General features: G+C 42.1%; 1 protein-coding gene across 4 annotated transcripts in view; it reads left to right on the forward strand.

Annotated features, from left to right (window-relative positions):
• Window positions 1–625: 625 nt before the first annotated feature.
• The window catches only part of CNOT10 (CCR4-NOT transcription complex subunit 10), a 62,862-nt gene continuing 49,341 nt past the window's right edge, over window positions 626–14,146 (forward strand). For 2 of the 4 annotated variants that reach the window (XM_027088363.1, XM_027088364.1), the window contains exons 1-3: window positions 664–850; window positions 11,771–11,865; window positions 12,769–12,930. In XM_027088363.1, coding sequence (XP_026944164.1) covers window positions 679–850; window positions 11,771–11,865; window positions 12,769–12,930 — 429 coding nt within the window. In that variant the 5' untranslated portion in view covers window positions 664–678. Of the gene's footprint in view, window positions 936–11,770; window positions 11,866–12,768; window positions 12,931–14,146 lie in introns of all 4 variants that reach the window. The other 2 variants (XM_027088365.1, XM_027088367.1) reach the window with 2 other exon arrangements.

Genomic DNA, 14,146 nt, shown 5'->3' on the forward strand with positions numbered 1-14,146 from the left:
CCTAAGGAGACATGAATAATTTAATGTGGTATCTTGGACAAGATCCTGGAACAGAAAATCGACATTGACTAAAAAAGTGTTTTTTCATTTTTTTAAATGTTGAATTTAGTTAATAGTAATGTACCAACCAAAGTTGTTTCTTAGATGTGACGGATGTACCATAGTAATGTAATAATTATTCAAGAGGATCACAACAGGGGGAACTAGGTGAAGAGTATACAAGAGCTCCATGTATCATTTTGCAATTTTCTTGTAAATCTAAAACCTCTAAAATAAAATGTTTCGTTTTGTTTCCAAACGGGGAATCGCAACTGTGCCTTCTCACAGAGCTGAGAGAAATCATTAAAAGTGTACAAGCCAAGTGCAAGGCTCAATGCTTACCATATAGATGTCAGGTGCAGTTACTCTGGTTTTATGTAAAATGAGGGACAAGAGCTCGGATACTCGAGAATTCTAACCAGGATAAGCACACAGCAGCGGCGCGCAGCTCCCACCCGGCACACCCAATACACGCGCAGACGCGCGGGTGAGCGCACGTCCGGCCGGGCGCGCGCGCTCACGCCGCAGGGGGCGGGCCGCCGGGGACGCCAGCGTGGGGCGGGGCCAGCCGCAGTTCCCACGCCGGCCGCGGCCCCCGGAAGTAGTGTGTCAGGGGACGCGGCGGGGCGGAAACCGTGCATGGCTGGAGGTAGTGGCACCGCCCGGGGCGGAGACGCTGCTGCTGTTGCTAGACGACGCAAACTAGTCTTCGTCACTTCCTCAGCCCGCCGTCTGCCCACTCCCCAGGCCGGAACCCAGGGGCCCGGAGCCGGACTGGGCGCAGGGTCGTCCTCCGAGGTCCAGGATAGCGGTAAGCCGGGCAGCTGGAGTGGAGGCCACGCCACCTGCGGGGAACCCGAGCCGAGGCGGGAAGATGGCCGCAGACAAGCCTGCAGGTGAGGCGCCCGCGCCTCGCGCGCTGGGGCGGCGGGACCCGCGGGGGCGGGCAGACCCTATGCTGCGGTGGCGGGGCCCCGGGTGGGGACGAGGGATGGGGACTCCGGGGCGACTCTAATTGGAGCGTGCATTTCTCTCCCCCATCTCCTCCCTTGGCCGTCGCTACTGTGAGTCTTTGGGCCCAAGGTCCGATAGTTTCTTACCAAGTGCAGTATGAAGCCGCTTCTGGCCGCCTTTGCCCGGCTCTCCGGAATATCTCAGATTTAAAAAGCTTAAATCTAGGTGGCCGCTTCACAGACTTTTCGAATTCCCACTGAGGAAGGCAGAGCAAGGAAAGTTCACCCCGGAGATGCGGCTACCTTGATGCCCCCGGCTCGGGCTAGGACTCATCTGGGTGGTTTCCGCCACATCAGCCTGCCTATGGTCAGCGACGTCTTGTGTAATTAGCTTTGTAAAAACAACTTATTGAAATAGGCATAACATTATCGTGTCTCACTTCGAGCTGTGCTCTCTATAATATCTTGCGTTTAGAACCTCTTTTCCCCTTAAGTTTAATCTCGACGATTTTCTTTATGGATTACTGCTCCATTCCTAGAATCTTCTCCATTGAGGAATATAAAATTCTTTCCTGCCTACTCTGCGACGGTCTGGTGTATATTTCCTGTAAGAAAATAATGTTCTCTGTGGCATCCATCCAGGTTTTGTTGGAAGGAACTTAAATGACAGGACTTAGAAGTGGTCAACAGTTAGACTTTTTACAGTAAAATTAATTTTTTTAAAAAAGGAAAAGAGGGCTTCCCTGGTGGCGCAGTGGTTGAGAGTGCGCCTGCCGATGCAGGGGACACGGGTTCGTACCCCGGTCCGGGAAGATCCCACGTACCGCGGAGCGGCTGGGCCCGTGAGCCATGACCGCTGAGCCTGCGCGTCCGGAGCCTGTGCTCCGCAACGGGAGAGGCCACAACAGTGAGAGGCCCGCGTACCGCAAAAAAAAAAAAAAAAAAAAGGAAAAAATCTCAATGTGCTGTAATTTTTTTATTAGGTCCTGATCTCAATAACTGACGAACTTGATTTGAAATTAAAGTGAGCCAAGCCTAATATAGGTACAGATGAATGAAATTGTCAGAGCATCTCTTCAGTAATCTACTAAGAAGAAAAACAAGAGAAAAGGTTTAGAGAGTGAGGCTAAACCTTTAGAGGGCGCTAGAGAATTTTAGGTAGGCTGGTCAGGGAAAGCCTCTGGTGAGGTGATATTTGAGCAGACACCCCAACGAAATGAAGGGGTGAGCCATACGGAATGAGGAGGGGTGGGTGGGAGAAAGTTCCAGGCAGGGAATAAGCATGGCCTATGCAAGGCTGGACCAAGAGGACCAACATATTCCATCTTAGTTTAGGACATTGTCTCTCCCCCAGGTTTACCATTTCTATTCACCCATACCATTGCACTTGCCTGGAATGACCTTTTTAGGCCTAAAACCTATGTTGTTTTCAAGTCCTGTTTCAGTCATAAAGCATTCTTCTACTTATTCATTCATTCGTTCATAAAAATTGAGTGCCAGGCACTGCCTTGGATATTAAAGAAATGGATATGACACACTCCCTGCTTTTGAAGACCTGCTATTCAGTCTGTTAGAGTCAGCCTTATTATAGTGGCACTCCCATTTGGGAAGAGCTATGTAATATATGTAGTAGAAGAATAAGGTCCAGAGTGATTTGGGGCCTTTCTTTGATTGGTTTAAGTTTATAGGCCACAGTGTAGGAAACTTCCTACCTAGATAATAAGGTTGAATTTGTATTAAGTAGATGAGTGTTTAGTGTGGCCCCATGAATCTCTCCGCTCCTCCTCTCCATCCCCATTTCAAGTGCGGTTGTTCTGGCCTTTATCTCTCTCTTTTTTTAAAAAAAAATTGGAGTACAGTTACTTTACAATGTTGTGTTAGTTTCTGCTGTACAGCAAAGTGAATCAGCTATACGTATACATCTGGCCTTTATCTCTTGATGTGGTCTGTTTCACATTGAGCATCCTTCTGAATGGTTTTGTCTCTTCCTATCCAGTCCATTCTCACTGCTGCGTTTTCACTTTATTTCTAAAACACTATTTAGATCATACCATTCCTTGCCTATAAACTTTCTAAGACTGTGCCATTTTTTGTGCATCAGATCCTCACTCCTTAATGTCATTTGTGAGGCTCTTCACAATCTTTTCCCATCTGATACTTCTATATCATCACATCTAGCTCTTCACACCAGAAATGATTCTTAAAAAGTATCATGTTCTTTTGAGTTTCTGAGCGGTAATGCCCTTCTTTCTCTTCTCTATCTGGTGAACATGCTTCTCATTCAAAATCTAGTTTATATGCTGCTTCAACTCTGAGCTCCTGAGCCCAAGACCCTTTTCATGGAGATTGTTCTTCATTAGGTTAAGAAAGAGGCCCATGAAAGGATTTAAGGAGGTAAGTGACCTGATCACACTGACTGTGGTAGAGAATGGATTTTTTTTTTTTTTTTTTTTTGGCCTCACCTCTCGACCTTTAGATCTTAGTTCCCCGATCAGGGATCAAACCTGTGCCCCCTGCAGTGGAAGCGTGGAGCCTTAACCATTGGACCACCAGGGAAGTCCAAGGATGGGTTTAAATGAAACAAGACTGGAAGCTCAGAAACTAGCTGAGACCAGCTAATGTTGTGATATTAATTTATTCATTAAATATTCACCAATAGCCTGCTCTGCCAGACACTGCGAAGTCTCTGTCCATGAGGAGCTTGTAATGTAGTAAGAAAGGCAGATAAACATGTAAACAAAGTAAGAAATAATTCGGATTTCAAGCTGTGATAAATATTGTGAAGAAAAGAAAAAATGAGTAAAAGGATAGAGGATAACTGAGAGCAGGGACCCTACTTTGAGTGGATTGGTTAGAGAAGGAAGGGCTCTCTTAGAGGTGACATTTGAACAATGTCCTTGCTCCTTGGGAAAGGTTCTGAGTTAAGCCTCAGTTTCTTCATTTGTAAAATGGGGGTCCTAATAATTTTCTAATTTATTCCTAATAGCTTTCTCATTTATTTACCTCCCCAGGTTACAGCTTGTGAGGATCAGCTGAGGTGAGGTGTATGTTTTAGCCCACACCCTCTGGGAAGCAGAACCCGATTAAGGTGTTCACTTTTTGGAAGGTGCAAGCCCAGGATAGTGAAGGTGAGGGAGAGAAGGAAGGAAGGCAAAGGAAGATGAACTACATTACAGCCCTAGCTACTGTTCCATCGTGACCTGTGAAGAGATGTAGCAGGTCATTTGCATATGGGACTTTTCTGTAAGGCTTTCAAGGAGAAATTACACTTCAGAATAGTCCATATGAGAGAGAAAGAAGGGATGATTTATTTGTCCAGCTTTCTCCCATTTCCTGTTTCCAGCTGGTCAAGACTCACCTCCTGGAGAATTAATTTACCTGTGCTTCTAGGTTACGTGGCTTCTTAGTGATTGATCAGCCAGCAGTTCTCACACCCTGATTTGTATTTCAACCAAATCATGAAGGAAGGGGGTTCCCATCCACCCTGATCCCATCCTCCCTTTATGATTCAAAGATAAACATTGAAGGGGCAGTTGAAAGTCCTAAGGTTCATGTCCCTATGTAACAGAAAAGCGGTGTGAAACACCAGCAATATTTTAGGGTGATTTATTTGACTTTACTTTTGATAGTTATTTGAAAGGAGAAAGTGGCTGGAGTTAGGATGCAAAATCCTAGATTTGAATTTATCTGAGAATTTGGACTATGAGGATGGCAGTAGTAGGCTTAATAGGAAAAGGTTGATGACATTATGAATATGGGAAAGACAGGACCAGATGAGTAATATGAAATCGGGAGAAGAGTACTTGAAGATGGCTTTGAAATTTTGAGCCAGGATGACTGTAAAAATGGTAGGAAGGGGCTTCCCTGGTGGCGCAGTGGTTGAGAGTCCGCCTGCCGATGCAGGGGACACGGGTTCGTGCCCCGGTCCGGGAAGATCCCACATGCCGCGGAGCGGCTGGGCCCATGAACCATGGCCGCTGAGCCTGCGCGTCCGGAGCCTGTGCTCCCCAACGGGAGAGGCCACAACAGTGAGCGGCCAGCGTACCGCAAAAAAAAAAAAAATGTTTTAAGGTTGTAGTTAAAATGGAATATATTAAATTATTTAAGGTAGTTATAATTTTGTTTGAAGGTATAAGTGAAATCAAACATTCATCACGGCCCTTTAAAATGAAAACTCCAAACAGAGTAAGATGTCGACGTTAAATGTAAAAGTTTGAGGAAAATCTAGTCATTCTGAACTTGTAAATTAATAACTGTTAATATTTGAAAACTAGAGTAAATCTCTTCTCCATGCATAAAAACTACTATTTTTTTAAACTAGTATTTATGAAAATAAAAACAGTCATCAGCACTGGTAGCGTTCTGCTTTGCCTGTCTTTCCCAAAGTGTGCTGATATTCTTGAAGCTTGGTATTCTGTTCTTTGTTTCTGCACTGCTGGACAGGGTGCTCAAGTCTATAGCATTGCTGGTCACGTGTTAGTCCTCTGAGCTGTGGAGAAATCAGCCATTGTATGTAGGGCTTTGCTAAGGCAGGTGTACTTGGTCATGTGATAGAAAACCACACGTGAGGTGTGTGAACATTAGCTGGATGGTGGCTTTAGTAAACCTGAATTCTTTTTCTTTGAAATGGCATCCTCATTTAAACTTTTCCTTCACAAAAGCATCAACACTATTTTGCGAGAGTAGCAGTAGATTTCCTTAGGCCTGCATTTCTTTTTACTTTGGGGAAATTTTTCTTTTCTTGAACATCATTGGAGCTGTATTTTGAAAAGTGTAGCTTGTGTGGAAGATCCTCCGATCAGATTTTTTTTTAATAAATTTATTTGTTTTATTTATTTATTTTTGGCTGTGTTGGGTCTTCCTTGCTGTGCGTTGCTTTCTCTAGTTGCAGCGAGGGGGGCTACTCTTCATTGTGGTGTGTGGGCTTCTCATTGCAGTGGCTTCTCTTGTTGTGGAGCACAGGCTGTAGGGGCGTGGGCTTCAGTAGTTGTGGCTCACAGGCTCAGTAGTCGTGGCTCACAGGCTCAATAGTCATGGCTCACGGGCTCAGTAGTCGTGACTCACAGGCTCAGTAGTCGTGGCTCACAGGCTCTAGAGCGCAGGCTCAGTAGTTGTGACGCACGGGCCTAGTTGCTCCCCGGCACGTGAGATCTTCCCGGACCGGGGCTCAAAACCATGTTCCCCACATTGGTAGGCGGATTCTTAACCACTGTGCCACCAGGGAAGCCCCTCCAATCAGATTTTTTTCTTTTTTCTTTTTTTTTTTTTTTGCTGTACGCGGGCCTCTCACTGTTGTGGCCTCTCCCGTTACGGAGCACAGGCTCTGGACGCGCAGGCTCAGCGGCCATGGCTCACGGGCCTAGAAGCTCCACGGTATGTGGGATCTTCCCGGACCGGGGCACGAACCCGTGTGCCCTATATCGGCAGGCGGACTCTCAACCACTACGCCACCAGGGAAGCCCCTCCAATCAGATTTGAATTGTTAACATTCTGTGTTGGAATGTGTCTGGGCTTTCCGTTAACTGACTTTTTCCAGTTTTGGAAAAGCAGTGTGTTTCTTTTCTACTTAGTTTAAACCTAATTGGTTAGAAATGAAGCCCGTTGGCTTAAAAAGCATCAAAGTCTGTGCGCCGAAGAGCTCTGTTCGCCTAGATGGTCAGCCCTGTTCATTAGGCCAGAGTAGAAGGAAGGTCAGGCTTATGGATGAACGGTCATATACTCTTTCAATTGGCAATAGAGACTATTTTGGGACAAATAAAGACACGTTGTGGAATTACGTGCAGCCTCTTTCTGGTAAGAAGTCAGTAGTTACCAAGAAATTGAATGTTTTAAAGACTGATTGTCAAAATAATACCTGTTCCTTGCAGAAAACTTGAAAAGTGCAGAAAGATAAGGAAAATAGGAATAGGAATCCTATTGGAGTGGGGTTTTTTTCCCCTAGTTTTATCTTGAAGTAAAAGAATGTAGGTAAAATAATAGCTGGTTAACATGTAAAAGTCTGTTTACTGAGCTCAGTTCTCTAAAATGTCTATTTCAGAGACTCTTGTCATCCTTAGAGTCTAGCTTATTAAAGTTGGCTTCTTTCCTTATTTGGAAGATTTTAGGAGACTTTTACAGTTCCTAGAGAATAATGATAGCAGTGGCCACATAAGCCAATCTGCTTCTGGTGGGAAGTAGAAGCTTAAACTCTTCAGTGCCTTGGTGAATTGTTGGGTGTTTCCCTCTGCCTTGTATTTATAATCACAATTTATAAATGACAGTTGGGCCAAAAAGTCCCATTAAAGAATGTCATCTAATTTAGAGAGGCTATATTTTAGAAGAAGCTATGGAGATAACTTGATGGCAAACTAAGAATTTTGGGCATTTGGTTTAAATTTAGTGTACTTCTTTATGAGGGGAGATAAAGTTTTTAAACACTTTAGGTTTCCTAAAAAATTTCAAAGTATTTACGTTCATTGTTAAAATTTTACGGTGAATATACCTAGAGTTGAGGTTCTGTCTCAATCTAAACTCATACCTGGCTTTCTGGGGTCCTGAAATCCTGTGTCCCCATTTTTACACATTTTAAAGAAAATGGTCCTTACTGTTATTGTGCACCTGAAAGTTTTGCAAAGCAGGTGTATTGTGTAAACAGTTGAGTTAACAGTAACTCACTGTTACTGGCTTTCTAAAGAAAAAGCTGTTTGACAGGGTCCTCTTAAACCAGTGAGCTCTCTCACTGGTTTAAACTGTTAAACTATTAGTTTTTGTCCTCCCTGTTACGAATCAATTCTTATTTATTTGTATGCAAAAGTGGAAATGCAATACTAATTTATCTAACTTTAATTATCAGAGGTAATACTTCTAATAAACCCCAATGCCAGGGACTTCGCTGGTGGTCCAGTGGTAAAGAATCCATCCTGCAATGCAAGGGACACAGGTTTGATCCCTGGTCAGGGAACTAAGATCCCACATGCCGTGGGGCAACTAAGCCCATGCGCCATAACTACTGAGCCTGCACACCTCAACTAGAGAGCCCGTGTGCCTCAAACTACAGAGCACTCGTGCTCTGGAGCCCGCGCGCCACAACTACAGAGCTCATGCACCCTAGAGGCCGTGCACCACAACTAGAGAAAAGAAAACCCGCACACCACAACTAGAGAGGAGCTCACATGCTGCAGTGAAAGATCCCACATACCACAATAAATATCTCGCATGCTGCAACTGAGACCCAACACAGGCAAAAATAAAAATAAATAAATAAAATAAATATTTTTAAAAAAACACTGTGAATAAAATTTACCTCTAAAAAAACAAAAACACCCCAAAAAGCCCCAAATACCAGAATACCTTTTTTTGTAGGGCAGATCTAAGTCTTAGATAAGTTCACTTAAGCACAGGTTATATTTTGTTTTTAAGTGTAAGTGGTGATTCTCAAGAGTATTGTAATAATAGGGGTTTTGCAGTGATCTATGGAGCTGTTCACACTAAATCTAATTTCATTGTTTATTTGTATGTTTAAAGTGCAGAAATAAGTATTTTATAAAAAAAAAAACAAAAAACCACAATGGAATCCTAAGTTGTTCTGTCAAAAGGAAAGGGGGAAGGAATCCTTAGTTGTTCTGTCAAAAGGAAAGGGGGAAGGAAGCTAATATCTAGTTAAGAGAGTTAGATGGTCAAGGGGAGACCAGACTGAAGATATGACTGATTCCAAGACGTATGTTTTCATTATACCATGATATCATCTTGACAGAGGGAAATCGGGGGTCTTTGCTTACTGCTTATATGTGCCACGCCAGGGCTTCCAAAAGTCAGCTCTACTGAGGACTCATTTGTTGAAATGATCCTGGAAAACAGGTTTCTAGGCAGTTATCAAAAAGTGCTCACATCATAAGTGTACATACAGTTTAATGAATTCTCACACACCCAGAAGCACCCCCCACTCTCCACCCCATGCATCTTGCAGTCACTAGACTCCTGGAGGTAACCCCTTATCTGAATTCTAAAACCTTGTATTAGTTTTAGGCAGGCATTTAAAAATAAAACTTAAAAAAAAAAGTAACCCATTTAAATTATAAAAATTTAAACAAGTGTTGTCAAATGCAAGTTTATGTGCCTGAAGCACAGTGAGGCCAAACAAACCAAAATGTCAGAGTTTGGAGCAGGGAAAGGTTTACTGCAAGGCCAAACAAGGAGATTGGGTGGCTTGTATTTAAAAAACCCAAACTCCCTGATGGTTTTTGGAAAAAAGTTTTTAATAGGCAAAATTTGGGGTGAGGGCTGCAGGGTGTGTGGCTTTCTTCTGATTGGTTGGTAGTGAGGTAACAGGGTGGTGTCCAGGAATCTTGTGCTCAGCCTGAAGTTACTATCCTCCACCTGTGTGGGGGCCTTAGTTCCTGCAGAAGAACTCAAGAGATGTGTTATATATATTCCTTGAGGAACCAGTACTCTGCACTACTGTTTCTTGACTGCTCCACCTTTGTTTCTGCATTCCCTCCCTTCTCTAATTACTGTTTGAATCTGCCCTTTGGTACTCAGGAAAGGTCTAGGAGCCTGAAGCTTTTTTCTACAAAGAAGAAAACGGGGTGGGAGGGGTGTTCGGAAGGGTTTTTGTATCCAGGAGGGCCCCACAGACAGGGTCCTGCTCTGTTTCACAATTGAGAGGAATAGGAAGGGAAGTAAAATCTCTCACTCTTCCATCCCACTCCCTGAAGGTAATCACTGAGTTTGATGTATATCCTTCCAAAGTTTATTCTGTACATATTCAGAAGTACATATCTATGTATATATCTTTACAAAACATGAAGTTCAGTTGTATAATACTGTTTGCAGGACTTCCCTGGTGGCGCAGTGGTTAAGAATCCATCTGCCGGGCTTCCCTGGTGGCGCAGTGGTTAAGCGTCCACCTGCCAATGCAGGGGACACGGCTTCGAGCCCTGGTCTAGGAAGATCCTACATGCCACGGAGCAAATAAGCCCGTGCGCCACAACTACTGAGCTGCACTCTAGAGTCCATGAGCCCCAACTACTGAAGCCCTCATGCCTAGAGCCTGTGCTCCACAGCAAGAGAAGCTACTGCAATGAGAAGCCCGCACACCTCAACGAAGAGTAGCCCGCACTCGCCACAACTAGAGAAAGCCCCTGCGCAGCAACAAAGACCCAACTCAGCCAAAAATAAATAAGGAAGGAAGGAATCCACCTGCCAATGCAGGGGACATGGGTTCGATCCCTGGTCTGGGAAGATCCCACATGCCACGGAGCAACTAAGCCCGTGCACCACAGCTACTGAGCCCACTAGCCACAACTACTGAGCCCACACTCCTAGAGCCCATGCCCCACAACAAGAGAAGCCACTGCAATGAGAAGCCCGCGCACCGCAATGAAGAGTAGCCCCCACTTCCCACAACTAGAGAAAGCCTGCCTGCAGCAACGAAGACCCAATGCAGACAAAAATTAATTAATTTTTTAAAAAAAACTGTTTGCAATCTGTTCCTTTAAGATGTTGAAGATATTTTTCCATGTCAACACAAGTAGACTCAACTTCTTTAACAGTTGTTTAGTGTGCCATTGTATTCCTATACCATGCTTCAGTTAGCAATTTGTTTTTAATTGGAATATATAGTTAGCAATTTCTTAACTGAGGGATATTTAAGGATATCTCTAGTTGTGTTATTTCTAGACATTCACTTTTATAAATAGTGCTGCAGTGAGCATCTTTGTGTATTTGTAGAGTGAATACCTAGAAGTGGGATTGTTTGGTCAAGGCTATGTACATAGACAGGTATTGGCAATTCCTTACCAGGAGGTCTTAACCAGTTTACGCTCAGACCCAACAGGTGTTGTCCTTGAGTAGTTTAAGACTTGGTTCAGCTGAGATTTTTATGTTTATTTTTTAAATTAAAAAAATCTAATTTTTAAAAGAGTAAATTGGGTAGAAATTGTGAATATTAGAATGTACATGGACAGTTCTGTTAAGGAAGCTTTTTAAAAAAAATTTTTTTTTGGCTGTGTCAGGTCTTAGTTGTAGCACACAGGATCTTTTCATTGTGGTACACCGGGCTCTTCGTTGGGCGCATGGGCTTCTCTCTAGTTGTGGCACGCAGGCTTCTCTAGTTGTGGCACACAGGCTCCAGAGCACGTGGGTTCAGTAGTTGCAGCGTACGGGATCTCTAGTTGTGGGGTGCAGGCTTAGTTGCCCTGCGGCATGTGAGATCTTAGTTCCCGAACCAGGGATTGAACCCACGTCCCCTGCATTGGAAGGTGGTTTCTTAACCACTGGACCACCAGGGAAGTCCCAACGAGGCTTTTTAAATGTATTAATCTTGGCTTTTGGATTTCTTTGCCTGGAAATTACCTATGAGTTCTTATCAATGTAGTTTTCTTATTGTTAAATGTTGCTGTGTTCCAACTGGATTATAAACTTTTTGAAGGCATTGTATATGTATTTATAATCTCCTTGTGTCTGCAGGGCCTGGCATATTTTCTTGAATATGTGGGATTTTTGGTATATGGCTGGGGGACAGATCTAATATTTTTAAGAGAACACAATATTCTCAGCCTGAATGACCTGACAGACAGAACTGTAATCCTTACATAAGGATTTCCACAGCAAAAGGAAACATTTCTTAAGTTTTCGAAGGAATGGCTTCTTCCTCACTTATGACACTAATAGCCATTGTGGTTGAGAGAGGTCTAACTTTGGCAACTTCATTAGAAAGAAGACAATTAAGAAGAAAACTAGGGATACATTCACTGCATTACTGTTGTTTCTAAAGAACTATAAAACTTGTGTGTTTGCAGATCAGGGAGCAGAGAAACATGAAGGGACAGGTCAGTCCTCTGGGATTACTGATCAAGAGAAGGAGTTGTCCACCAGTGCTTTCCAGGCTTTCACAGTAAGAAGTGGTTTCTCTTAATCTGTTCCATTTTTAGTAACTGTCAAGCATGAATATTTTCACAGTGAATTTTTTAATTTATAATTTTTGTTCTGTACTAATTCAAGAGTTTAAGTTTATAGAGTAGGTTTAGGTTTAAAATTTTTTTTTTAATTTTAGAGTTTAAATATGGTGAAAGGAATGAGAGTAATTTGAGCCATTCCCAAATTTTTGTGTTTCCATAAACATATTTTAACTGTCAATGTTGTTTTTAAGTCTCTTAAATTTAGATTTGTAGTATGTGAGTCAGTCTTTTCATTTTACTACTCTCTTCAGTTCTCTTCCTTGACTGTACTTTAAAGTGGAACCCCAAAAGTTTATTGTCAGAATTTTAACTTTTCTGACATTAAACGATATGAAAGAAAACATTATTTGATTATCAAGTTACATACATGTAAGTGGAAGAACTTGATACTTGGGTATTCCAAGTATACTAGAAATTAAAATTTGGAGTAATTAATCATATTACTTTTCTTGGCTAGCCTTGGCTATTATACCTTGCTAGCAATATGTACTAATATATATTATATCTGATTATAATATATACTATATATAGGTATATTACATACCCATATATGTGTGTGTGTCTTGTAGATATAATGCACATGTATCACTGTTAGAGTTTCATTCTTTGGAAATAAATATCCACATTTTTTTTTCAGTTTTATTGAGATATAATTGACATATCACAGTTTCTTAATTGGCATGACTCTTACTTCAACTAGTGACTTTAATTAGTATATTTAGGGGAATTATATCTGTCTTTGTAAGAATTTTTAAATAAAGATCACTGAAATATATTTGGAAATGAATGTATAGTTCTTAAAGTTGGTATGTAATTTTGTTTGTTTGTTTTTGTTTTAGGCTGGAAATTATGATGTCTGTCTGCAACATCTTGCCTGCCTACAAGATATAAACAAAGACGATTATAAAATAATTTTGAATACAGCAGTAGCTGAGTTTTTCAAAAGTAACCAGACAACAACAGATAGTTTAAGACAGACACTTAACCAGCTGAAGAATCAGGTGATACATAAATGAATTTCATTATAAAAATATTGTGGTGCTCTCTAGATTGTGAAATAAAGTTAGTTAAGTAAAATTAATTTCACTTCCTATCTGATATTAATAGCATAATTTCTAATATAAAACATTTGTTGGTATTAATTTTATTTGTATAAAATTCTTATTCCAGGAAATGAAAGGTATGTTGTGTGATTTTATTTTGTATTGGTTTTTTTTTTTTTGGCTGCATTGGGTCTTCGTTGCTGCGCACAGGCTTTCTCTAGTTGCGGCGAGTGGGGGCTACTCTTCGTTGCAGTGCAGGCTTCTTCTCATTGTCGTGGCTTCTCTTGTTGCAGAGCACAGGCTCTAGGCGCTCAGCCTTCAGTAGTTGTGGCACACGGGCTCAGTAGTTGTGGTTTGCGGGCTCTAGAACGCAGGCTCAGTAGTTGTGGCGCACGGGCTTAGTTGCTCCGTGGCATGTGGGATCTTCCCAGACCAGGGCTCGAACCCATGTCCCCTGCATTGGCAGGCGGATTCTTAACCACTGCACCACCCGGGAAGTCTTTCTATGGGGTTTTGAACCTGAACAGAATAAGCTAATACACAAAATTTGAATGAGCTTTGGAGTTTTGAGAAAGAATTAAAATAGAAATATGTGAGAAGAGTAGCTGCCGAGATTTTATCTTATTTATAACTGCAAAGATCTGATTATTAATAATAATGTCAAACTGTTTTAGCATTTTGGATTAGGAGATGATTAACTGATCAAATAGAAGATATTCTGATTTATATATGGTTTGGGACTTGCCTTGGTCATTAGGCATAACAGTCACAAGGGTAGACCTTTGATATTCAAGAGGGCTAATAGCAGACCTTTAGTGCTTACTGTGTAACAAGACCTTACGTAACTAAGAACCTCATATAGGACATCTCACTTATTCTTCCCAGTAGTCCTGTGAAGTAGCTACTATATTTTTTCTCATTTTACAGATGGGAAAGCTGAGGTACAGATGGCTTGGATAAATTGTCAAAAGACACAAAGCTTTTAAGTAATAAGAGCTACATGTTTGTGTTTGTGTTTTTAGTTACTGCTTCATGCTGTACAAGGTCTTGAGACCTTTTTGAGCCCCCGTCCTGGATTCATGAGTACCACCATACTGTGGAAGCATCACCTAAAATGTGACATGGTTAGAAATAAGAGACCCCTTCAGGCTTTTCATGACTTTATAGGAGTAAA

Source organism: Aethalodelphis obliquidens, unplaced genomic scaffold (genome assembly GCF_003676395.1).
Source record: "Aethalodelphis obliquidens isolate GAN/ISIS:26980383/991018 unplaced genomic scaffold, ASM367639v1 scaffold62, whole genome shotgun sequence".
Taxonomy (NCBI): Eukaryota; Metazoa; Chordata; class Mammalia; order Artiodactyla; family Delphinidae; genus Aethalodelphis; species Aethalodelphis obliquidens.